General features: G+C 42.8%; 1 protein-coding gene across 2 annotated transcripts; it reads right to left on the bottom strand.

The window, feature by feature from the left end:
- Positions 1–211: 211 nt before the first annotated feature.
- On the bottom strand, positions 212–25,313 carry kansl1a (KAT8 regulatory NSL complex subunit 1a). 2 transcript variants are annotated; one of them, XM_017483921.3, is made up of 14 exons: positions 25,295–25,313; positions 18,940–20,228; positions 10,631–10,772; positions 9,747–9,883; positions 9,455–9,590; positions 9,136–9,304; positions 7,784–7,966; positions 7,065–7,229; positions 6,644–6,801; positions 5,215–5,333; positions 5,074–5,131; positions 4,871–4,983; positions 3,696–3,978; positions 212–2,858 (listed from the first exon to the last, which is right to left on the bottom strand). In XM_017483921.3, the coding sequence occupies exons 2-14, from the start codon at positions 20,160–20,162 to the stop codon at positions 2,727–2,729; spliced, it is 3,018 nt and encodes a 1,005-aa protein (XP_017339410.1). In that variant the 5' UTR covers positions 20,163–20,228; positions 25,295–25,313; the 3' UTR covers positions 212–2,726. The 2 variants fall into 2 exon arrangements, with proteins under 2 accessions (XP_017339410.1, XP_017339409.1); XM_017483920.3 differs by lacking the exon at positions 25,295–25,313 and adding an exon at positions 24,340–24,888.
- Between the last annotated feature and the right edge of the window lie 94 nt (positions 25,314–25,407).

The following is a 25,407-nucleotide window of genomic DNA, read 5'->3' as shown; positions in this document are numbered from 1 at the left end:
GACATTCGGTAGGAAATATTAAACTTAAGGGTGGTAGAGGTAACTGCTTCGTGTTGGGTTGCATCACACCACCCCAGCAAGTGTTTTATTGCTTACTTTAGTGTTCTGTGATATTGTCTCTGTCTAACGTATTTGAAAGAGACCACAGTCAATATTTCCTAATTGTATTGTATTGTTTAAGTTTTAAAAAAATACCTGTTCCATGCACACACTGTATGAAAGTAATTTAATGGGGATTATGCATTTATTTGATTGCACACATCCACTCTGGAATACATGCGACTGTTTAAAAAAGAAAGCAAAAAAAGGAACCGTGGGTAAGCATTCCATGGGAAAGTTTGAATTTTAAACCATGCCGTTAGGCTTGTAAATAACACCGTCCACGTTTGAACGTTCAGTCATGTCACTGGCGTGCAGGTTGCTGTAAAGTTCATAAGCAAGATTATCAAATATGTCTGAAAATATCTGAGCATTGCACTGCAGACTGCCATGAATGAAGCCCTCATGAACTCTTCTTCAAGAGAAGCCATTGTTTGTTCATTCACTGACCCATGATTTAGAACTCCAGAACATCTATGTTTATTTCATACAAACATTTAAGCTCAGGTTTATGAAGGCTGCTAATAATTATGTAGTAATTATTATGATGAAGGTACACTGTGCTGCACTGGTTACCTCTAGCATAGTTAGAAATAGCTTGATAATATCAAGGCATTGCTTCTGTTTTGTTTGTTTTTTCATTCCAAATGTGCAGTTTGTTGATATTAAACAAGGGGCAACTGGGGCCTTCTTTAACCACCAGGCAGATCCAGTCCCAACCCCCTTCCAGTTTTACCCATGGTCATTTATAGTACATACTGAGGGCTCAATACTTCTGCATGACGCACTCGGACTCTGGGCTTTACCAACATTATTATTGAAATTAGAACGAAAACTGGTAATAGACCTTGCAAATAAGTTCAAACATCTTTTGGGCCATTGAATCGCATTATTCATTTTTGAAGCATTTTTACACTGATTATGATTCTGAAATAATGATAATGAGTCTTTATTGATCGCATATACATACGCACAGTGAAATTCTTTTCTTCGCATACCCCGGCATGTTAGGAAGTTGGGGTCAGAGTGCAGGGTCACCCAGGGCCTTGCTCAAGGGCCCAACAGTGGCTGCTTGGCAGTGCTGGGGCTTGAACCCCTGACCTTCTGATCAGTAACTCAGAGCCTTAACTGCCAAGCACTACTATTCTATTAATTTCTTTTTTGTGCATTTATTCTTACAGCAACATGAATTGAGGAATTTTTTTTTTGTATTTCGATGCCTTCCCATATGTTTCTGGAGAGCAAAAATCACTATGGCCCCAGTGATCACATCAAACCACATGAGAGAAACTATTGTGCACAGGTCATTAACAGGCAACAGTTGGAGGGGTTTGATTTTCTTTTAATGGTACTATTTACAAGCCTTTTTTTGTTTTGTTTTGTTTTTTTTTGCAAATGATTTCAACTTTTCAAACAATTTAAACTTACAATGGAGCCTGTCTTGTGTAACTACAGAAACGAGATCACGGGACGGGGGGGAGAGAGGGGAAAGAAAAAAGAAAAAAGCATTGCGATTGAATAACAAAGAAAGAAAGAACATGGAGATGAGATGATATAACCATAACGTTGATTTGCATAGCCAGTAGTTACTCTGGGGAAGTGTGATGGCTTTTGTGTGACAGAAGTGTGAACTTCAGGCCAGATTTGCTGTATACAGGAACAATTAAGCAAAAGACATACATTTCAAGAGAAACCACCTCACCTACTGTAAAACCTGAGAGTAAATGGAGACCAGAAATGAAACGTTCTGCACAAGTGATTTTGAGCAAATATTAAAAAAAAGGTGAAGACACAGTTGATATTGAAATTCTGCTTAAATAATCTTTTCACATCCTGGACTGAAGTATCATTAAAAAGCCCAGCTGTAAATATTCTACATGATGTATCAAAGACTTCCATTTACAGAGGAAGTATGTATGGTTTTAACGTATAATTGGTGACTTGCCAGACATAAATGATCTTAGACTGGGGACAGATCAGTGTACAAGAGCATGTTGGAGTGAAACCGGAGTCGTGAGTGCAACAGGGATGGGAATTGTGTGATACATAGAGACGTCCTACGAAGTGCTTCTAGTTGACGATGTGTACTCTATTGAGGAAGATACATTTGATGTGTCTATTAGTAAAGATTAATGAGAAAAACCTATTTTGTCTGGTTTTGGTCATCACTCCACATTACAAGCATACACAAACTAGTCAGCAGGGAAACACCCTTTGGTCAAGCCCCCTTCGAGATGTCTGCTACATAGTGCGCTACAAAGTGTTCACCTGACAGGTTAGAATACCACACCAAGAACATAGTTTAGCTGACTATCAGAAGATTAATGTTTTTTTTTGTTTGTTTGTTTTGTGTGTTTTTTTTTTAATACATTTAAAGTTTTTCTGTGAGAAAAGAGCTTCATGAGACAGGTTTAAGTTTCTACGTTCCTTAATATTCACTAAAAACTGTGAAAATATTTGGCTGATGTTTGAATATCAAACAACAGAAGTTCTTTAATATATTTATTTATTGTTTTTTTGTTTTGTTTTAATACGAGTTCTTTTTTTCGTTTCGGTTAATGCCAGAAGGGGTGTGGTTTTATGGGCCCCCCCGCAGTTTGGGTGGGGCTGTGTGCTGGAGACTGTTGTTAGGCTGATGAAGTTTCGCTCTCTGATTCGGCCCCGCAGCTAAATCTCTGATGTGGTCGTGGGTCCACTTTGGGTTCCAGCAGTGGGTCGTCAGAGAGGGGGAAGCTCCTGCGCTCCCATGGTTGCACCGTCTACAGAAACATTAACACCCAAAAAAAAAAAAAAAAAAAAAAAAAAAACAGTTAGAGCTACTAGCCTACTAGCTTTAGCACTTCATGCTCAGGATTTAATCAGCAGGACATATGGAGTAATTTACATCTGTCCCATCATTCCTGCTGCCAAAGTACCCAGTTTCCTGATTCATATCCGATTGCTGCAACAAGCACAGACTACTCATCTACAGGAAATGTATTTGATTCAATTTGGACTCATTATCCACCTAATAATCTGTTGAAATGTAAATGAATCAGGAAAAAAATTATTTTATTATTTTTTTTTAATAAATAAATGTATACAATTACAGTATAAATACCTGAATCTGAACAGAAATAACCAACTGGAATGAACAATTCATTTTTATCCAACAAATCAAGTGGATAATCTGTTGCATCAAATTTAAATCTATATTTGGAAGCTGCTTTATGATGTCCACTGTTAAAAGTGCTATATAAATTAAAAATTTTACCCAATCGCTTTCACAATTAGACACACACACACACACAGTGGCTGGATGAAAGATGGCATCCAATGATCTTTTTGAAGCAGAACGATGCAGGTATCTTCTACCGACATTATAGTGAACTGACATGAGCTTGGACTTGCTCTAAATAAACACAAGGTGACTGCAGTCTGCATGCGAGCTGTCAATCTTCACTCACACGCCCCTGGCCGTCATAGCAACACCGACACCAAATGTGTGCATTAAAAACAGGTGGTAAAACACCCAGTCCTATTTTCTCTATCTGACTTCCCTAACAGGAACTGACTGATCCATTTATTTGCCCTGCCTGTGTTCGGGATTTACTTACTCTCTCCTCATAGGTGCAGTCTGGTGTCGAACAACGCGTGTCTTCGCTGTACACCGCCCGGTGTGTATCTCTCATGTGAGGTGTGTATGAGTCCCTTGATGAGGGTGTGTGTGCATCACGAGAGCAGGGTGTATCAGGGCTGGGAGGGCTGAGGGGTGATGGAACAGGCCCGTAGTCCTGCAGCAGGTGGAAGTGTCCAGTGTCTGGAGACGACGGTTGTGGAGTGGATGGGTTCGTTCCACTCAGAGACGGAGTTGTCCGACCGTCCAGAGACTTGTACGACCTGCAGGTGACACGAGAAGAGCTGTAAAATCACGTATGCGTTTTGGAAGTTCCGGCTCGTCTCAACATTACGGTTACGTCACGGTCGAGATCCCAATCAGTGTAGTTAACTGATTCTAACTACATACTTTTAAGTCCGAAATGCGTCCATATTCGTATTAATAGACTCGAAACATTTCCCATGTTACCTTCACACAAATGAAGGGTGCCACGTCAAGGCATATTTCATACAGGAAAACTGGGTTGAGACCAGAGCACCGGTCAATAGATCGATTAAGTGTCATGGCAGAAGGGGGCGGGGCTTCCAGGAGGTTTCAGTTAATATAAGAGTGTTAAACACCTACGTAACTGTCGATCATTCAGCTGTTTTTAATCAGAGGAAAAGCAGACGACGGTGCTTTAAGCGTATTTTGATCGATCTCCTACGCAAAATGTGTGAAAACTGGCAGGTCTGGCTTTGCCTCGAAAACAAACTGTTTATTCAAGAACCATATAAAAAAAAGTCAATAATAAGCGATTACATATAATCTGATGATAGTTTTTATAACAGGCCAGTTATTAAACGAATACAACAGCAATTGTTAAGCCGTTTGTCATAACACCGCAGTAGGAATGCTTTAGTTGCACAACAAACATGTTCGATGGGTGGCTGATCCGTCGAGAGTCCCTTTCACAAAACACCACCACATAGCACGGATTGAATAACAATGAAGATCAATTACTCAATAGAAAGCATGCTTGGAACATACTGAGCTCAGTAGGAGAAGAGACTTTTGTATCGCATTCATATAATGAATTTTTGATCATATACACTAGACCAATTCATAATATACTACAATTAAAAACAGCATGGGTTCAGTTTGTAGGATGCAGGTGAATTATTCAGAAGATACCTGCTGCCTCTCCTCTTGGCTGGAGTGAGGGCGGTCCATCTCCAGCGGCTGCGCTCCTGGTCCTCACACTTCTGATGGAGCTGCATAAACGCAGCGTCAGACAAGTCCTCCACCTGGAGAGAGACACACTCACAAATTCATTTGAAGAATGGGGGGCTGAGCAGCATGCGATGAAGAAATGCAAAGACAGGAAGCCACTGTACCTCTACATTCTCGTCTTCCTCGGCGAGGGGTTGAGAAAACACGTCCACCTCCCTCCAGCTAAAAACAAAACAAAGCCATGTTAGAGAAACATGTCGCGGTTGTGGTACTGTGAACTCAAGCAGATACACAGGTTTGTGTACCTTGGTGTGATGATCTCCTTGTACTGAAGCTTCTCCACTCTGGTAGTGGCAGCCACGGACATGGGGATGACTATGTTGTTGATATCAAATGAGTTTTCACTTCTCCGCTTTCTAATTGGCTGCAAAAGGAAAGCAACACTAAGTTAAAAAGGGGGGGGGGGGGGGGAGCTAGACTTACTGCTTCAATGAAAGATGCGTCATGTTTACAAGGTAGCAAGGTAATACGCCATTCTACGGCTAAATGAAAGTTTTCATTGAAAGTAGCTTTTAGGTTCACCCCGCTTCACTTGGGTGTCTCCTCTCATGGAGTAAACAACAACAATGAGCCTTCAGCATGATTAGAGAACACCTCATAGCAACCTCATTCACATGCTTAGACTTGTGCATGCAGAATGCCTTCCCGATGTTTTAAATTCAATTCACTTAGTTAAATTCTTTCACAATACGCACACGTCCATTCTCAATCTTCCGCCTAATATACTGAAAACGGCTTTGTTGATGTTCGTCTCGCTTTCTGGTCAACGAGCCATTACGTGTATACGGTAACCGTTTGCACCCCTGGATATTACTGTCAGACGTTAAACTTTTGTCATATATTAAACTTTAGCTCCTAAGCTTACATTTTATCTCGCACTCTTTCACGGTTAAAACTGAAGCGTCACGTGGCTTCCGTGAATAGTAAAGCTCACCTTCCTTGATTCAAAGTACAAGCCGTAACTGTGCCAGACGTGACCCCACGCAGAGAACGGAACGTTACGTTACTGATCACGACATGGCTGAACGCCTGAACATCACGTACTGTTTAACCCATACTAACAATTAAACATATATTCTACTATACAGGTATTTCGTGAAGCAAATTACCATGACTTCCACAAAACGTCTTCTACAGGCCAGGAAATTGCTGTTTTAAAATTCCATGACTTTTCCAGGTTTTTCATGACCGTACGAACCCTGTAAATAGCGCATTCTCCTGGTTCCGAATACAACCTACTGCTGCACTACACACACCGCCTAAGGCACAACGTGGCAGTCGGTGGAAAGATCTCCCCTACTGGGATTAATTAGTTTGTTAGGACAGTGGTTTTCAAAGTGGGGGCTGCGGCCACCTTAGGGGCCGCCTGGGGGGGCCTCAACAATTTGGTCTGAAAAATAAATTCACTCTCAGACAACCACACACAATCAATTCCTAATGTAATGTAAAGATGTAATTATTAATAAAAAAAAAGGGGGGGATATATTCAGAAGTCTGTATTTTTAATGTGTTTTAAAGACATCTTGCAAAAGGGCAGCCTCGGTCAAATGTTAATGCCATATCGGGGGCCTTGCCCTGGAAAAGTTTGGGAACCACTGTGTTAGGACACTGTCATACACAGCAATTACTGCAATGTGAAATTAGATAACATCTTAAATCGAGAAAAGCATGTACCATAGAGCAGGAGCCAGTCTGAATGCTGGGGCCCAGAGGTGTGGAGCTGTCACTGGGCAGACACATCTGTCTGCTCACGGTGCTGGGGGTGGATGGTTGGATGCTTGACTGAGATACGGGCGGATACGGGCTCCCTGTATCAAACTGCAGCTTTGGGGCTGTTTAGTAATATAGCAGGAGGAGAGCAAAATGAGCAAACGACAGATTGAAAGAGCTTGATTTTAGACAGGAAGTACCGTGTATTTTACTTGATAGTTTATTACGTGCATAAATGTGCCAAATGGTACATTGGACAGACTCCAACACTGCTACTGGATTCAGGTTTAACTAATGCTAAAGACATCAATTAGCTGTTAGTCACTTGACATCCAGCCCTAGACAGAATGTATACATTCATCATGCATTCTCATGAAGGACTCACACTCTGTTCGGTCCAGCGAGTTCTCCCTGGCCCTCTTCCGGTTGAGGCTCCTGTCCAGAAGCCGCCCCGTCCTGCAGGGGGTGTGTGCGTCAACCTTGGGCAAGCGGATGCCAGCCTCACCCTGTTTTCGTGCCCTCTCTGTTCGGCTCTTATTGCTGGCGAACCCTGAAGAGACAAAGTGAATACGTAACATATAGCAAAATTCATTTAAAACATATAACAGGGACGATATGGACGGCTGCAGGGAGAGTTCCTTCGGCAACCAAGGAAATAAATAATTAATTAATTAATTAATTAATTAATTAATTAATTAAGCTGGGCTATCTTGCTTACACACTAAAATGGACGTCACTGCTATCTGTCATCATATCACATTGATCTACCTTATTTATTCTTGCTGTGTTGAATTTAAATTATTTACACTAAATAGTGGCACTATGCTTCAAATCATCTTTGCAAAATCAAAGCCACGGTCTAATAAAATCAACGTCTACGTTTATGCCGGAACTTTGCCCGCCTTAATGCAATACAGACAACGCTACAGAGAACAACAAAAACGATTGGCTGTGGAATGTGGTACTGTTCTAAAAACATTACGTTTACATGTAACGCTGTTATGTACACATGATGTGTTGTATCCTGTTTCACAGCTGGTGTCTACACATAGATCTTTGGTGTATTTGCGAAGTGTATGTGTGCCCACTTAACGCTATACTTACTGATGGCAGCCATGGGCGAGTTGGAAAGCCTAAACTTGTGCTTGGTTAGTGCAGATGAGGAGGAGGAGTAGTGCGAGAGCTTGTGTTTGAGCGACATCTTTTTCAGAGGCTTGACTTTCTCCATGTGCCGGCTCTGCCAGTGAGACTTCAGCACTCTTTGAAGCTGTATACTGAGATGCATGTCTGAAACAGAGAGTCCAGCACATATACTAACGATCAGTACGTTTACGCGGACAACGATATTCTGATATGAACCCGATTAAGACGATAGTCTGATTACGACTCTAGCATGTAAACAGCCATTTCTGATGACCTTAAACCGACTAAAGTCATACTCGAAGTAAACGCAGATTAAAAAACATGAGTATTCCTGTTTTAGTCACATTACAGACATGTACACACCTTAATCACACTATTAACGTCGCGTGGGAGTTGCGACAGGACACGTACACACACGGCAACGCTCAACCGTTTTACGGTAAACAGGTAATACGTGAAATACATGTTTTTCTATATAGTAGGTAAATAATTAACCGCACTTGAAGCGTGCGTAAAATTAAAATTTTTTAATTAAAATTAAAAAAATCATATACAGAACTGTATACGGTTCCATAACAAAGATGAACTTTATTGTCGATATGTGAAATTCTGGAGGGAACGTCGGACGGCGTGGTGTGGGGACGTAATGACGTGTGCTGTTAATTGATCTATGAATGGAATATTCTAAAAGCGACTCATGTAAACACCTTAATCACAATATTGTCTTATTCAGAATAAGGTCAATAATTACTGCTGTCCGTGGAAACATAGTCAGGGTCAATCATGGAATCGTTCAACCGGAATAAAATCACAATGCTGTCCCTTCAACAAAAATAACGTCTGACGGTCTTGCTTCTTCAGTTTTACACAATATGCTCATGTTGTTTAACGAGTGAATTACACAATGCAAAAATCTGATGCAAATCAGCATTTTAGTAATTATGCATGTAGTGCAGTTGCAATGTTTGAACACCAGGGGTCCCAACATATGCATAGAGTTGAAATATATACAAGCTGATTGGTCACGTGATCACGTTCCTTCCATGAAGTCTAATTGCCTGAGAGCTTTGGGTTGCAATGACCCACACAAATGATACAATATGCTTACAAGACCACGTTAGAATTGTTAAAGAGCTCTTCACCAGCTTTCAAGCACCATACAAGGCCACCGAAATCAAGCATATTTATTTAGAATAAAAACGGTTTCTCCCAAAACAAAATCTCCCTTACTTATTAGCCGTATCGCGCCGGTCAAATACTAGAGATGATGAATTGTATTTGGCATCCAGGACACCAGTCCTGTGTGCGTGTACCTGACTGCAGGGACAGTGTAGGATGGACGCTGGGGTCCTGAAGGGCCACAGCCTCCACCAGAGGGCACTCGAACTGTCGCTCTGCTTTAGGGTGGAGCTGACTGCCCCCACACATCACACACGCACTGTTCACGTCACACGGTCTTGTTAGGGAACACACTCTCTGTACCTGAGGATGGATGAGATCGCAATACCCATGTATAAATAAAATGTGCGTCATTTTATAATGTCATTAAGAACAGTAAAACCAAACCTGAGGTAATTATATACCAAACTGAAATGACTTTTGACGTCCTACTATCAGACATTTTCCACACACCTTCCTGTTGAGGTTCTGAAGCATGCCGGGTTGGATGAGACGTCGTCTTTTACAGCTGATCAGAGGTCGAACGCGTGCAGCTGAATAGCCACTCTCCGGTGACGGATAATGCTTAGCATCTGATACATCAGCCGAGCTACAAGAGATCACAAAGGTATCGGCTAAATACTTCCTCCAGTCAAAAGAACACTCGAGGCATTTTAGAGGCATGCACCAGTTTCCTGTCAATACACAAATTATAACCATTTCCTTTTTTTTTTTTCTTTTTCATAAAGCCTTCAGCCATTAGTACCTGTGGAAGAATTCATTCATAGATCTGTCACTCTGAAATCTGCTGGTTTGGCTGAGGTCCACCGTAGCATGCTGGGGCTTCACCTTTTCTGTCTTGGTTTGGTATGATTGGGAGGAATCTCCCAGCTCCACTGATCCCTAAGGAAATTGATCAGACATCACTATCAGACACAAGTTTACAAACGCAAATAGCGGCGTGCAAGATTACTTGTCTCGGTACGCAAATGTGAAGCACGCATAAATTCATCTCTCGGAAATAAGCGCAACTCGGACAAAAATGGCTTCGTTATGAGACTGACTAAAAGCTTATAGTCCTTCAGTTGATCTCTTTGCAAGCTGCATTCACAAAAACCCCACACTTTCCTCAAAAGTCATCTCAATAATGCGCGCGCAAAGTTTTATAAACCAGCAGAAGAATTTCATCTATTCATTTGGAAGTATATTAGCTGCTGAATCACTATAGCTCATCTCCTTCACACGGCTGATGCTTTTGAGGCGCTCTACTGTTTTTAGCTAGCTATGCAATAAGATCTTATCTTAACTTGGCACACAGCATATTCAAACTACTGGAGTCCACCCCGTCCTGCATATTTTAGAGTCTCCTGCTCCTCACAACATTAATTAGCCAATGATCTGCCCTGCCTGAGTTGAAGTGAGGACGGTAGAGCAGGAAGAACATTTAAAAATAAACGTGCGGGATAAAGGTGTACTCCGACACCAGGGTTCTGGAGTACTGTAGTACCTGTGACCCAACTTGTACTCCTAATAATCTTTGAATGACTCGAAGACAGATTTCAGCGGGACACTGCTGCCATCTAGCTGTCGGGGGTCTTCCGTTCTTTCGCGCATTACGAGACACAGTCTCCCTCACACACACTGACTCACCTTGTTGGCGCGGATTTGCCGGCAGATATCCGTGTGCTGGCGGATGCGGTACTCCAGGTCCGAGATGTGCGCCTGCAGCCACGTCCAACGGCTTATGATTGAGGCCCTTTCTAGTGCGAAGCGGCCTTCCGCTCTTCTCCACCTGAGGAATGTATACACAGACATTTATTACACAAGCAGGACAGGTACACGCAGCTGATAAAACAATGACTTAGCAGTTTGCATTCTCAGGAGGTCAAAGAGAAAATCTGCAGGACAAGATGGACAAAACATTAGCAATGTTCAAAAGAACCAAAAAAAAGTGATCAATAATAGATGAGATTGGTGGATAGGAGGTTTCTAAAAAAAAAAAAAAAAAAACTCTGGCGTTATCAGAAACCCATTAAATCCACTGGTCTCCAAAGCAACTACAAACAAAAATCTAATAGCCCAGATATATTACCTATTTGTCTTGGACACCCAGGCCAACGATCTGCTACAGTGCCCTCCACTAAAAGTCACGCCCTTACTAAACATGACCAAAGAAAGATGGTTGGTCTTTATTCTTTTAACCTTTTGTTAAAGAAATTCACAAAAATACTCTGCTCTCACGGATGAACAATTGCAAAACAAAACAGGTTTACCAAAAAAAATAAAAATAAATCTTTGTTATAAATTGTACGCCTGGGTGATTGGCACACATAATTGTTCAACTATGACTTCCTGTTTCACAGGGGTATAAATATGAGGTAATGCATAAGCCAAATTCCCCTAGTCATTCATAACAATGGGTAAGACAAAAGGAATATAGCTGTGATGTGCGGCAAAAGGTTGTTGAGCTTCACACAATGGGGCGTGTCTATAAGAAAATAGCACAAGCATTGAGATGCCCATTTCCACCATCAGGGCAATAATTAAGAAGTTCCAGTCAACTGGAAATGTTATGAATCGACCAGGAATCGGACGTGTGTTTATATCGTCTCAACACACTGTGAAGAGGACGGTTCGAGTGGATAAAAATCTCCAAGGATCATAGCTGGAGAACTGCAGACGTTAGTCGCGTCTTTTGGTCAGAAAGTCTCCAAAACTACAATCCGAAGTCACCAAAATCAAGAAAAAAATCCTCTACTCTCATCCAAAAACAAACTCAAGCGTCTTCAGTTTGCCAGACACTACTGGAACTTCAAATGGGATCGGGTTCTATGGCACACAGAGAGGTAGCCATATGGAAAAGTACCTCATGCCCACGGTTAAATATGGAGGTGGATCTTTAATGTTTTGGGGCTGTTTTTTTTTTTGCCAGAGGACCTGGACATTTTGTTAGGATACATGGCATCATGGACTCAAACATCAACAAATATTTAGGGCTGCAACTAATGATTATTTTCATAATCCATTAGTTGGATGATCATTTTTTCTCGATTAATCGGATGGGGCGGGGCAAACTTTCAGTACAGTTTTTTTTGTTTATTTAAAATAAAATCCACAAAATAAGTGTTACAAATATAAACTTCAGACTAAAACTTTACACAACTGTTTGTCCAAAATAGAAAAGAACCCAACACACACACACACACACACACACACACAGAATATATATTATTAATTTAGGACTGTAGTTTAATTCGGTGCTTTTTGTGAATCCATAAAAATAACGCATAAATACTTATATACATAAAATGTATTTATTTTAGTTTATATTGTATATAAATATTTATGCATTACTTTTTATGGATGCACAAAAAGCACAGAATTAAACTACGGTCCTAAATTAATAATAATAACTCTTTCTCTGCACCTTGTGGTTTCTGTTCCTCGCTGCCTTTAGGAATATTATTTTACTTGTGTTTACTTTTGATCATAGTGTTTTAATTAGACATTACAGATCTTACTCGCACTGCACTGTATCACCGCGTCTACGTCACGTGTGAGGAGCAACGCGGTCTCGTTACTAATAGATCACTTCTGTTATAATAAACATCATAAGTTACACTGATACGGCATATAAAGACAATATACTTAAATTAAACTAAACCTCTTAAGCAGCTTGCACCAGTTTCCCCTGCCCCTTACACACAGTGGAGCATTTTGGATATAAAACATAGCCTTGTGTTGGTGCAGCACTGTTTGACCTCCGCGGTGTTTAATATAAAATGCTCCCCTGCCTTAGAGGACTTTCTTGCTCAGTCACGTGATGATTTCGCCTTTGTTTGATGGAGACTGAGGTCATGTTGGGGGAAAAAAGGTAACGCTGACAGAAAGTAAACTAAAGAAAGTTATTATCGGTGACTCTGGGTGTCTGCTAATGCTAGCGTGCGTATGACGTCATGCGCCGTTGACTAGGAAGTGGCTTATACTTCCGGTTAGTTTGTGAAATATCCGGGACGATATTACCTTTCTAAAATCCACACACTAAACAGTACTCAATGCATATTGTAAGTATACAGTACTTCAATTGGGACAAAACTTTAGTATTTACTCTCTGAAGCGTGTTTTCAGTACAGAAGTAACGTAATGAGTAAATCTCCCACGTGCCGCACGCAGACCAACTAATCCATAATGAAATTCACAATTCCAGCGTTGTGCTAGAACACCACGGATGGATAAACAGTCTTCCATTATTGTCAAACTGGTTCTACGAGCCACTTCGGGCTTGCTCATCATGCCCACGTGGCCCGGGACACGTTTACTCACTGCGTTAAGTGTTCCAGAAACACGCATCTTAAGAAAATATACGATTTATAAGTTCTCCCAAAACTTGTTCTCAGGCCCTGTAGATCGTTGCGGTGCAGGCCTGGTGTCGTTTGAAAGCTACTGGACAGCTCTTTATAACTGTTATAGGTTATACGTTATAGGTTAAAGGTCAGTGTGCTTGCGATACGTTTTACAGATAAGACAGAATGGGTACCCCTGGTGTTCAAACGTCCAACTGCATTAGACGCATAATTAGCAGAACGCCAATATACACGATGCGAATCGGACATTCCTGTAACGTACGCTGACAAATTTACGCGTCGCCTCTCGAGGCATCATTACACCCCTATTTGTACGGATATTTTACACGTGAATGCTCCGTAAGAGCAGCTATAAAATGAAACGTGTCATGGTACAGTCCGCCCGCAGAGTCACTTCAGGTTTAAAATAGATTTAATCTGCAAACCAGATGTACCTGATTTGTGTTTAACGAGTGTAAGCCTTTTAATAGAGCTGTACTAAACATTACTGCAAGTGTATTACCAGTCGTTCGTCCGTTTATCCCATGATATTATCCCGCTACGATATTACAACTACAATAATGAAGATTTCAGTGACCATGTTTGTGTGAAACATTCAGACTCTTAGCAGAATGTACCTAATTAAAGCATGGTTAATTAAACATTAATTCTCCAGCCAAGAGACCTAATGTATGCTGGTGTACGGGGTTGCCAGGTCTCGAACAAATCCTCCGCCCCTCGACTCAAAAACTGCACTAGAAAGTCTGACACTTTAGGGGGAGGGGGGATTGAATTGAAAAAGGGAGGTTGTTTCATTTTTTTTTTTAATATAAAAACTCCTGTAGTTGAGATACAGAGGAGGTTACTTTTTCCAGCGCGACTGTGGGCTTGAGAAGAAAAAAAATGCACAAGCTGCATTTTACGCCGAATTGACTGAATTTATCATGCAGTCTGTTGAACGTATTCATTAAACACACAGATGTTCAAATCAAGGACCTCGTATCGAATATGATCTGATCCACTGTAGAGTCCTAACACTGTTACATAACGTTACGATCAGAGCTGCAAAAACAAAGGGACACAAAAGCAGCAAGGTAAGTCATGTAGGTTTGAACTGGCATTAAAAAAAAACAAACAAAAAAAAACAACAGAAGATATTTGAATTTAAAGTACTTTAAAATAAAAAGCTACGGCACTCAAACTGTCCTTCGGGTTATGACTGCAGTCTGCGTATTTGATTACTGCGATTAGGAGAGCTCATAAAGAGAACAAAAGGAGCCCTCAACCGTGCACTGAATCGTCTCTCAAACTGTGCTTCGGAGATCACACCGGGCTGGCAGCAGACAGATTCATCTACAGCAACGTTCCCTGCGTCTTCACAGCTGTCTGCAGATAAGAGGAGAACACAATACTGCATCTCCGCCTGAACGTGTCTGAATTCAGCGCGGATCTCGGATTTAGGGCCAGCCGCTGTGCGTCTCACTCATGTTACTCACACGTGGAAATAAAATGTTTAATACGGAGCCGAGCCTCAGCTCGGAGTAGTCGTGTAGATCTGGAAGAATAGCAGCGATACACACAGGAAGGCCTACGTTTGAGACAGACAATGAAGAGACATGGGCGTGAGGTCTAAAAGGGTCACGCCTACAGTTATCTCGACTGACTGAATCATTATATACAAATGAGTGACTGAGGAGGAGCATGGGAAACAGAAGGGGGAGGGGGGGTGGTAAACGCCAAACACGAGGAGAGGATTGGTGGGAGAGTAAGAAGGGAGGAAAAGGTTATGTGATGTGATTAGGTCAAGTTCAAACGGCAAAGAGAGAGAAGTAAGGACGATTTATACTTGCTCTTAAGGACACGTACGCGAATCTAAGATGGCCGTCACGCGCGCCCTGCGGGCGCTCGGTACATTCGTATGAATTTACATGACGCGTCCTTGTGGTGAAATACGTAACTAAACAAACTAATGTGTCTCAAATCGCATACTCGTGTACAAGCAGTCGTCTATTAGCACGTATAGCAATCAAATAATTAACCGCACTTGAAGCGTTCGTAAAAATAAAATAAAATTTAAAAAACACCCAAAGCTATACGGTTCCATAACGAAGACGAAATGCATGTCGATACGTGAAATTCTGGAGGGAACGTCGGACGGCATGGCACGGTGACGTGATGACGTGTGACATTAATCGAACTATGTTCTAGAACATGTAAAACGGGTACGAGTCGTTTTTAGAAAACTCCTTCATGTAAACACCTTAATCAGAATACTTATTCAGAATAAGGTCAGTAATTAGATTACTGCTGTCCATGTAAACGTCGTCATTGATGGCATAAAGAGAAACAAGGCTCGTCAGTCTGTTTAACGTTCGCTGAGCATAAAATCCCTACACATTACAGCGTGACTTACAAACCAGATGGACAGAGATGGTTTGGTTCTGACGTGCCATCTAGTGGAGGCTGCATTTAATCCTCCAAATATGCACGGGAATACGTGAACAATGGCACTTGCGTAACAGCTGTGAGCGCGCCCACATGTACACGTGGTGAATGTGAAGTATATTCGCACCCATTGTGGCAAGCAGTCACTCTTTGTCAATATCACACTGCGCTTTCTCCCAGCACCCATGAATCCACCACTGCAAACGACCCGGTGCTGCTGATGTGCTACAACCCCAAGCATGCACTTTCAATGAGTCATCCGTCTGTAGGCAGATTTCGGAACGAGACCACAATAAACTACTGACACTGAACTGTAAGAAAAGCAGCGCAACAATGAACGTCCTTCTCAGCCTCCGTCTCCACTCATCTCAGATTTCCTGGGAGCAGCCAAGCCTACAGCACTAACCTTTAATAAACGGAGCATGTCCTCACACTGACGAGGAAGCTGAACGCGAAAACGAAAAAACGGAGCTTGTTACGAAATCTTCTCGGGGATATTTAAAATCCTAGTAATTAGAGTTATTATCCACCAAATGTATGTCGTATGACGCCCAAACCTCATTTGGCTTCAGGTCCTATGAACAGCTGCCCGATAGGCTGATGTCATCTACAGTCAGTTCACAAACATTGGGCAAGAGTTCAACCAGCATGAAGCGCAACCAGTTCAGCACTAATCCAACGTTCAAACTAGCAAGACACAGAGCAACAAGCAAACATTCATTATCTACATATCTGGGGGGCAGAGTGACGGTTAAATGATTTTAGTTTAGTGTTTTTTTTTTGTTTTTTTTTTAAACTGAGGTATGACGAAACCAAAAGCTGAATCTAGTCTTCTAGCTTTATCGCCTGCTTGCATTTAGCCCTCGTTTAACTGCATGAGACAGTCAAAAATAGAAGAAAAGCCATTTTCCTGGGTTAACTACTGTGTGTATATATATATACACACACACACACACACACACACAAATATATTAAAAAAAATTCAACTTTAAAAGCTGAACAGAGCACACCCACAACAACAGTTGGAGGTGACAAACAGCCAAACTTCAAGTGAGACGAGCAACTTCTCAGTAGCTAACGGAGGTGTGAATCAGGGATAAGATCACTGAGTGAAGAAGAAACCAAAAAAATAAAACCTTTCAGCATATAAAAAGGTACGCAGTGTTGCATAGCCAAAAATAGGCTGTTAAGATTAGTCCTGTTCTGCGCCGTTGTGTGTGATAAAACTGCGAACACGAGGAATGGCAACGCAGGCAGCAACGCAACATGTTTAAAACAGACAGAAGGGTTTCGGTGCAGTCATGCGCACGTCGACGCGTGTAGTCCAGAGAGGAAATGGGATGACGATCGCTGGACTAAGGACCTTGATCTGGTCCTAAAAAGATTAATGGGCAGACAGTAATAGACAGAAATGCACCTTAATCTGTATTTAAGTCAGCGGTGAGGTAACCAACAGTTCATACACTGTGACTAAGCATGAAACCTCAACAGCCCTAATCTGGTGTCATTCATGGGCATGTCAGTTTTTACTTTCCTGTGGGAGGGTCATGTATGAAGCTTGCCGGATAAAGAAAGGCCACAATCATTAACATGCGAGCGTACAGCGTGTTTACACAGCACCGCGACACATTTACTGCTCTCACTCATTCATCAGAAGCAACCACTTCGTCCGGGTTAGCATTCCAGCGCGTTAAATTTCTAACTTGGTTTTATTTTGACAAATAGAGCCAACTACGTTCGTTAGAAAATATTGCAGGCCGGGAACGGGATTCAAAAAATAAAATAAAATAAAATAAAAGAACCACACGTACCTCTTTTAGCTAGTTATAAACACAAGGACCGTGACATATGGCCAGGGGTGTTAGAAGAAGAAGAAGACTTAGTGATGACTCAAAAACCGCCAGTGGAGACGGCTAAGCAGTATCTAGTGGGTCTGGTTACAAAAGGGACACGTCCCGGTGATCAAATTTGCCATCCAAACTCTCTATGCATGGCTGTTTGATTATTTAGGTCAAATGTTCAAAGGAAGCCTGTCTGTGTCCCAGCCTCTCCCCTTTGCAAAGGTTTTCATTAATAATCGGCCTACAATGTAATGCTGGCCCGCTTACCACGTCAGCACTGTGCACCTGCTGCTTTAAGCATTTTTCACTTCCCTAAACACTGGGCTTAAAAGGGAACACATTTCAGATACGACTGACATGCTCGTCATGTTGGGATCTCAAAGGTCATCAAATATTCCGTTTAAATATCTATTTGCCTTTCAATGAGACATAATATAAATATGAAGTGTACGCTTTTCATAAATTTGCCTGCGAGACATACAACGAATGAGGAGAGTGCCGGGGAGGGAATTAAGATCAATCCCCGAAATGGAGTTCTGTCCAGCTGGAAGGGATTGGTGGTTTACTTTGTTCTCCAGTCGTTCTACAGCGAGAGATGCTTCCCTGTTTTTCCAGCAAACAGGAAATTTATCCTTGTGCTTTGGAGTAATAATCGGGGCCAGGGAAGAAGAACGAGCACAACTTTAGGCAAGAGCATGTTATGACAACAAGATCTGTGACCTCACTGTGCAAACAAGGCCAGAGTGGAAATTAACAGAGGTCCATGACGAAGTTCAGTGTAGAGCAGACCCAGTCATACCCCGTCATATGGCATTCAGGAAACAAAATTATAGCTATGTATACGCTAGTTCATTGGGCGGTTCTCTGAAATAAGAGTCCCAACTAAGCTCATGGCAAACATGAAGAAAAAGACGGCACCTAAAGTACCATCTGAACACCACTTATTTGGAGCTGCTCATTGGGAAATTTCTTTCACTTACCAATTCCTTTAAGGACCGTCGTTCTAATTCTAATCTTAAATATCACAAAGTCACACTGGGGAATTGAGCATGATGGCGAACACCCCATTAACCCGACTTTGAAAGTGACATTTTGTTTACAATATAAAAAGGTTTACCTAGGGTTAACACACCATCACTTATCCTAATATTAGCTAGAACTGAAGTGGGTAGTATAATTTATGCATATGAAGTCAATAAAAACATTTATAATATAAACCATAATATGTTAAAGATAATGGTCTTAATGAACACGGTGTCCAACGTTTAATTGCTTCATCCAACACGATTTGGATTTTGGCTTAAAATAAGTAAATAAATAAATGACTTACAGTTTGACATGCCGCTGCTCAGTATCCACTCTGGCAAGTTCCTCTTCCTCCATGTCACTTTCACCACCGGAGCTGCTCTCTGTGGCATCAGAGTCAAACTGCGCCTCCGCCACATGCAAGCTGGTGGTGCCACTTAAGTGCAGTTTCTCCAGCTCCGAGGAGAAGGAGCTGTCTTTCAGGAGCTCGGCCACGGAGTCCTGTATGGAGGCGGAGGTGTGGCGCAAAAAGCCCGTGAGCTGCTGTTTGACATGACGCTCAACCTGCTTGGCCTGAACCACCTGAAGCCTCTTGCATAGGCGCTGCATCCGTGTTGAGATGTCAGCCTGCCTGCGCTGGCTCTGCTGCGCTCGCTCGCGAAGGATTAGCGCCTCTACGCCAGAAGAAGGGGAAGGGGAGGATGGAGAAGAGCCATGCTGGCACAAGGTTGAGCTCTGAGGGGCATCAAGTGGGACATTTTTACTATTTGTCCCAAGAAGAGCTCCAGCCCGGCAAGCATGGGGCCAGTCACTAGGGGGCGCTTCAGATTTGAACTGTGGATTCTCTTGTGAGCCATTGACACCTGTATCTTCTGGCGCCCTGCTATGCAAATCACTCAGCTCTCTCAGGTGCTTGGAATCTGCCCTCGGTACAGATACAGCTGGTATCACTTCTCCAGACTTGGACGATTGAGGTAACAAAGCTCCAGCACAGGTAGGAGGCTTAGCATTGTCTCCGTTCAACGGGGCCACACTGCCCTTCTCAGGTAGTGCGGTGCTGGGCACAGCAGCTTTCTTGGCCAGTCCGTTGACTGGGACCATCGCGCTTCCTCTTCCTGCCCCCGTTCCTGCTCCTCCTCCGTTGACGAGACTCTTTGGCTGGCCGCCACTCAGTGCAGTACGTAGAAGCAGATCTCCGTTCAGCAGGCCACGGCTCTTGAGCACCGATGGCTTGATCAGGACACCCTCTTCATCTACTGGACCAACATGCGAACACAAATAGGAGGCCACCAGTGGCTGCAACTTGCCCAGACTCAGTGGCTCAGACAGTGACTCCTTGCCGTTGCAGCAGCGACGACAGTTGTCCTCGTGGTGACGTTTGCCGTTAGTTCCCGCTGAATCAGATGGGGAGATCGATGAAGACAGGAGAAGGTTGGTGGAGTTTCCGTTGCTCTCTGCAGCCAGTTTGAGGCGGATATGGCGGGCTTCGGCCGGGGCGTCGGTCAGAGCGGGCGCCATCGCAGCCATGCAGGGCCGCAGTAAGGGCACAGCAGCCTGCTTCTGCACTCGCCAACGCCAGCCCACCTATAGAGCCTAAAACGGGAAGGGGAAGGCAAAAGGCTTGGATTTTTAATAAAGAGAGCGTAGATTTGATAATCACAGACAGCATTTTTGAAAAGAACCATTTATCAGTTAGTGATGTAGCACTACGATCGCATTACATCCTGCTTATCTCTCATGGTCAACTGCAGCAAGTTAAGGACAGTTTACGACTGAGCTGAACTGAACTTCCCAGTAACAACGAGCAAAAACATGATCTGCATAAAAGTCCAAATAACTGGCAACGTACAAAAATAAATAAAAACCCTCAATCACGTAATTACTGAACCTTTAATGGTTTCAAAGTTGGGGTTGACAAAATAAATTAAATGAACTTGTGCAACAAGTTTAAATGATTACCTTATTAACTTATATATATATATATATATATATATATATATATATATGGACCAAATGGAAATCATGTGTCTAAAGTTAAAGACAAAGCAAGGTGGCTTCAGCTGGCCATAAAATCCTACCCGACTTGCACAGAACAAGAACGCATTGACTTTAAAACCAAAGAACTGGCTGAGGGGTCTTGTGTATGATGAACGTTAAGTAGGGGGGGAACTCCTACTCTTTAAGCTTATATCAGCATGGGTCATCCCCTTTACCTCCTCCCCTCAATCTCCTCTTTAGCAGACCATCTGTGTTAATGGAATTAGGGATAGGCCTTTAGATGTATGAGGGGGCAATGTTTGCATTGCAACACACACACACACAGCTACGTCTTTTCATCGGTCACTGCTACTTAAAGGAGCTCTCCACCCTGAAACGCGTTAAATACATTTATACTGAAAAGACTGATGTGTTTGACGGTTCTGCTAATTTGTGGTTGGTGCTATATTTTCATTATTCCTGCCAGAATTCAATGGTTGTGTGCCACTTTGAGGTCACATTGCCAGTGCAATTACAAATGCTTTCAAATCACTGGATTTAAAAGCATTGTATATAGTGGTAACGGTCCGTTTTTGCTATTAGCGCCCAACACTGAACGAACAAAAGCTTCTCTGCTCATTCACTATTTTCCAGCAGTGCGCACCGTCATATTATTGACAACGCAACATAAAAACGTTGAATACATTGATCATTGGACTCTGTGTTCTGTAAAGCAACGCACCTCTACAGTGAAGCTGCGCAGACACTCGGCTCGGCTAGGCTAATAAAGGCCGGGATTAGTTGAAGCGTTGGAACCGGAGATATTCGAGCAGATGAGGGAGCTGGACAGACTAAAGCATTAAAGCACTGCTGCATCACACTCTTCAGGTAGAGCTGAATTGACGGCTAACACCCTGTCTACAACTTGCCCAGCGAGTGGTAATTTGCAAATAGGAATGGGAGAATTTTCCACCTTGGTGCGTTCAACTTGCGAAATGGGGGGTTTATATATAAAAAAAAAAATGTAAAAAAGGACACTTTTGCGTTCATCTTTTGTTAGCAACAACACAGCTGGCTAACTGTGACTACAGATGTATATTTACCCCCCCAAAGAGCGAACAATAGTCAATGTTTTCGCTGCATGTTGTCTGATCTAAAGCCAATACTCGTATCTATAGTGCACCTAATTTCCTGAACGCAGCATAGCATAAAACCCACCGCACCACTGAGAGTGGAGACTCGAACAGCACTGTGGGTAATGCAGGAAACTTAAACAAAAGTGAAAATACACCAACACGTCGATGAAAGAAATGTATTTGGTATTGGGTACAAAAAAAAACATTGGACGCCACTGAAGATCACATGTCTGTCCCTAGATCTAGTCTCTCTATTAAGGTCTACCAAGGGTGTTTCAGTGTTGTAGCACCTGAGATCTGCACTTCACACCCTCATCACACCCACCTCCGAGTTCAAATCTCTCTAACTTTGTGTGTGTGTGTACATGATTGCATTGCTATCGTAAAGCATCCTTGAGCTCTGGAAAAGCACTATATTACAGATTGGTACTGATCTGTAATTTTAATAAACTTGATATAAATTCTCTAATTCCACCATAAATTAAATTACTGAATAATAACGAATGATGTTCGTGGGTGTGTGTGCGAGAGAGCAAATGTGTAATATGTGGGGTAGTGTGTTATGTCTTAAGTGTAGGTACACTGAAATACTGTATGTTGTGTAGATGAAGTGTAACTGTATACTGTTGTATGTTGACCTGCTCTCTCGATCGCTCAAGACATATTTCTCCTGAATACAGGATAAACTAACTAAAGTAAACATTACTATTTAATTATAGAGATTGGTAAACATGAAGTTTATGGTGATTGATTTCTTTAATAACAACAATATGCCATAATGGAGCTGGTGTGCGTTACATTAATATGATGTACTTCAATTAAAAAAAACAAAAACACCCTGGTGTGTTCGAGTTGTTGTTGAAAGATTAGAAAAAAGAGGAATATTCCCCTCCATGGGCTAGCGCTAATAGTCAGGGTAATGGGTGGGGAGGGGTAATCAGGTTAACGTTTAACAAAAGGGAGCAGTATACAGTAAGGAGCACAGCGCCACAGAGCGAGAGAGAGACACAGAGCGAGAGAGAGACACAGAGCGAGAGAGAGACACAGAGCGAGAGAGAGACACAGAGCGAGAGAGAGACACACAGAGCGAGAGAGAGAGAGAGACACACAGAGCGAGAGAGAGAGAGAGAGACACACAGAGCGAGAGAGAGAGAGAGAGACACACAGAGCGAGAGAGAGAGAGACACACAGAGCGAGAGAGAGAGAGACACACAGAGCGAGAGAGAGACACACAGAGCGAGAGAGAGACACACAGAGCGAGAGAGAGACACAGAGCGAGAGAGAGACACAGAGCGAGAGAGAGACACAGAGCGAGAGAGAGACACAGAGCGAGAGAAACACACAAAGAGAGAGACACACAGGGAGAGAGAGAGAGAGAGAGAGAGACACAGGGAGAGAGACACACAGACACAGAGAGAGAGAGAGAGAGAGAGACACACACAGGGAGAGAGACACACAGACACAGAGAGAGAGAGAGAGACAGAGAGAGAGAGAGAGAGAGAGAGAGAGAGAGAGAGAGAGAGAGAGAAGAGGAGGCCATGCAGCTTTATGGCCGTGTGCGGCATTTCAATCAGCTCAACTTATGCAACAGCCTGCACATCTGCTCCCTTACTAACGTGGCGGAAAATTCATTAAATAAAAACCTCTCACACACACACACACACACACACACACACATACAGGAAGTGCGTCGAGGAGGTTTTTACGTGCCAAATTTTGAATTATAGCAAATGTTCACGTGTAAAAATAAATAAATGAATAAATAAATCAATCCCAGAGAAAGAGGGGTAAGTTGGTTACGCGTCTGTTTCCGCTCCAGACTTTTACAGGAGATTATCTTCAATACACACACACACCTTCACCTCAAACCTGCAGCTCAGCTCCTTCAGGCGCCTGGTCAGGCCTCTAACAAAACTGAGTTCAGGGAGGAAGAAAAACGGCTAGCGTTAGCTGCAGAGTGAGTGAGAGAGTGTGTGTGTGTGTGTGTGTGGCCAAGCCCAAGGCGAGGTTCAGACGGGCTACCATTAGCCATAACACCACTGAGATACAAGCTAGCTAGCTCTCTCTCTCACACACACACACACACACACCGCGTTATATGTGAAATTACTGCAGCCCACAACAACACAAACACACTGTGGGTGATAAACACACGCTGTTTGAACTGTATGTAATAAACATCCAGAGCAGGCAAGTCCTTGACCTTAATTTCGCAACGCGTCTCGTTTCAGCGCATTAAAACTAGCTATAGCTATTAATACCACTAATATCACTAATCACTAATATCACTAATCACACTCTTCCCAGAGACTGGGAGTGCTTTAAAATGAGAAGAGCTGCAGTATCTCCTCATACTGGACTTATAACAGACATTTCATAATCCATAAACCTCCACTTACACACACACACACTAATATATTATACACACACTAATATTTTATACACACACATATTACATATACTAACAGTTTAGTATCTACATTTTCTAAATATATTTCTGTATATACATGTAGGAGTGTGCGTGTTTAAGCAGCACTCGAACACTGACTACAGTCTTTAACACACACAAAGAGAAAAAAGGAGGAACCTACCACGTGACGGGCGCGAGGGAATTTCGGCAGCGATTCCGCACTCGTTTCAGTTTAAAACGCGCACTTTAAACGAGGGGAAATGACAATAACAACAGCAATAATAATAATAATAAAGAAATCGACGCTAGGCCAAAACAAGCAGGTTTCTGGAGCATGTCCTGCTGCGTGTAAAATCCGCTTCTGTGTAAAAACCCGCGTTCATTCACGCGCCCTTTCGGTCTGGTTCCGTGATCACGAAATGGGCGAAGCTGACGAGGCTGCGAGCTCGGCGTCCGCTCGGCGTCTTTACACGCGAACAACAACAAAATGCGAATTTCCATACGACAAAGAAGCACCGTTCTGCGCCTCGGGGTGTGAGATCCGTCACTATGCGCCCTTATCGACAGGATTGCTGTGCTGCAGATCACCGATTTTGGAATAGTTTTGAATCATCGTTAGAGGGAGAAGCGCGCGGAAGATGGCGGCCGGTTCATGTCTTCTCCTCTCCACTCCACTGCTTTGGCCAAACAGCGCACGCAGAGGCGGGAGAAGACATGCCTCACGCGCCGCCGCCGCCACATTACAAGCGCACGCACGCACATGGGCCGCTAGAGGGCGCGCCCGCGCGCGTGCACTTACTTTTTTTTTTTTCTCTCTCTCTCTCTCTCTCTCTCTCTTTCTTTTTTTGTTTTTCTTCAAACCGGAAATACGCGTTGTGAAATTGGCCACATCCCAAACCGCACTCTACCCTACCCAATAGTGTACCACCACACTACACCATACCATATCACAGCACAGCCATGCTGTTTTGACGCGCGCTAGATGTCCAAAAGTTTGTGCACACCCGATCATCACACTCATATGTCCGTTCAGATTTACTCCCCCCTTGCTCTTATAATAACCTCCATTCTTCTAGATATTTCAGACTGGCTGTGTGTGTGTGTGTGTGTGTTCATTCAGCCACAAGAGCACTTACTCAAGTCAGACACTGTTGGAGGCCTGGGGTGCAGTTCATCCAAAAGGTGTTCAGTGGGGTTGAGGTCAGGGCTCTGTCCAGGACACTCGAGTTCTTCTACTCCAACGTTGGCA

Source organism: Ictalurus punctatus, chromosome 13 (assembly GCF_001660625.3).
Source record: "Ictalurus punctatus breed USDA103 chromosome 13, Coco_2.0, whole genome shotgun sequence".
NCBI lineage: Eukaryota > Metazoa > Chordata > Actinopteri > Siluriformes > Ictaluridae > Ictalurus > Ictalurus punctatus.
Note: the sequence above shows the minus strand (reverse complement) of the source record. Positions and strands in the feature narration are given on the sequence as shown.

Bases quoted from the DNA above. Each gene is read 5' to 3' on its own strand.
- kansl1a (XM_017483921.3), bottom strand. From the start codon at position 20,162: ATGGCTGCGATGGCGCCCGCTCTGACCGACGCCCCGGCCGAAGCCCGC. The intron at 7,967-9,135 runs GTACACGCACAC...TCTCTGTTTCAG, and splicing joins TACACTGTCCCTGCAGTCAG to ACATGCATCTCAGTATACAG. The intron at 4,984-5,073 runs GTACAGTGGCTT...GTCTCTCTCCAG, and splicing joins AGGAAGACGAGAATGTAGAG to GTGGAGGACTTGTCTGACGC.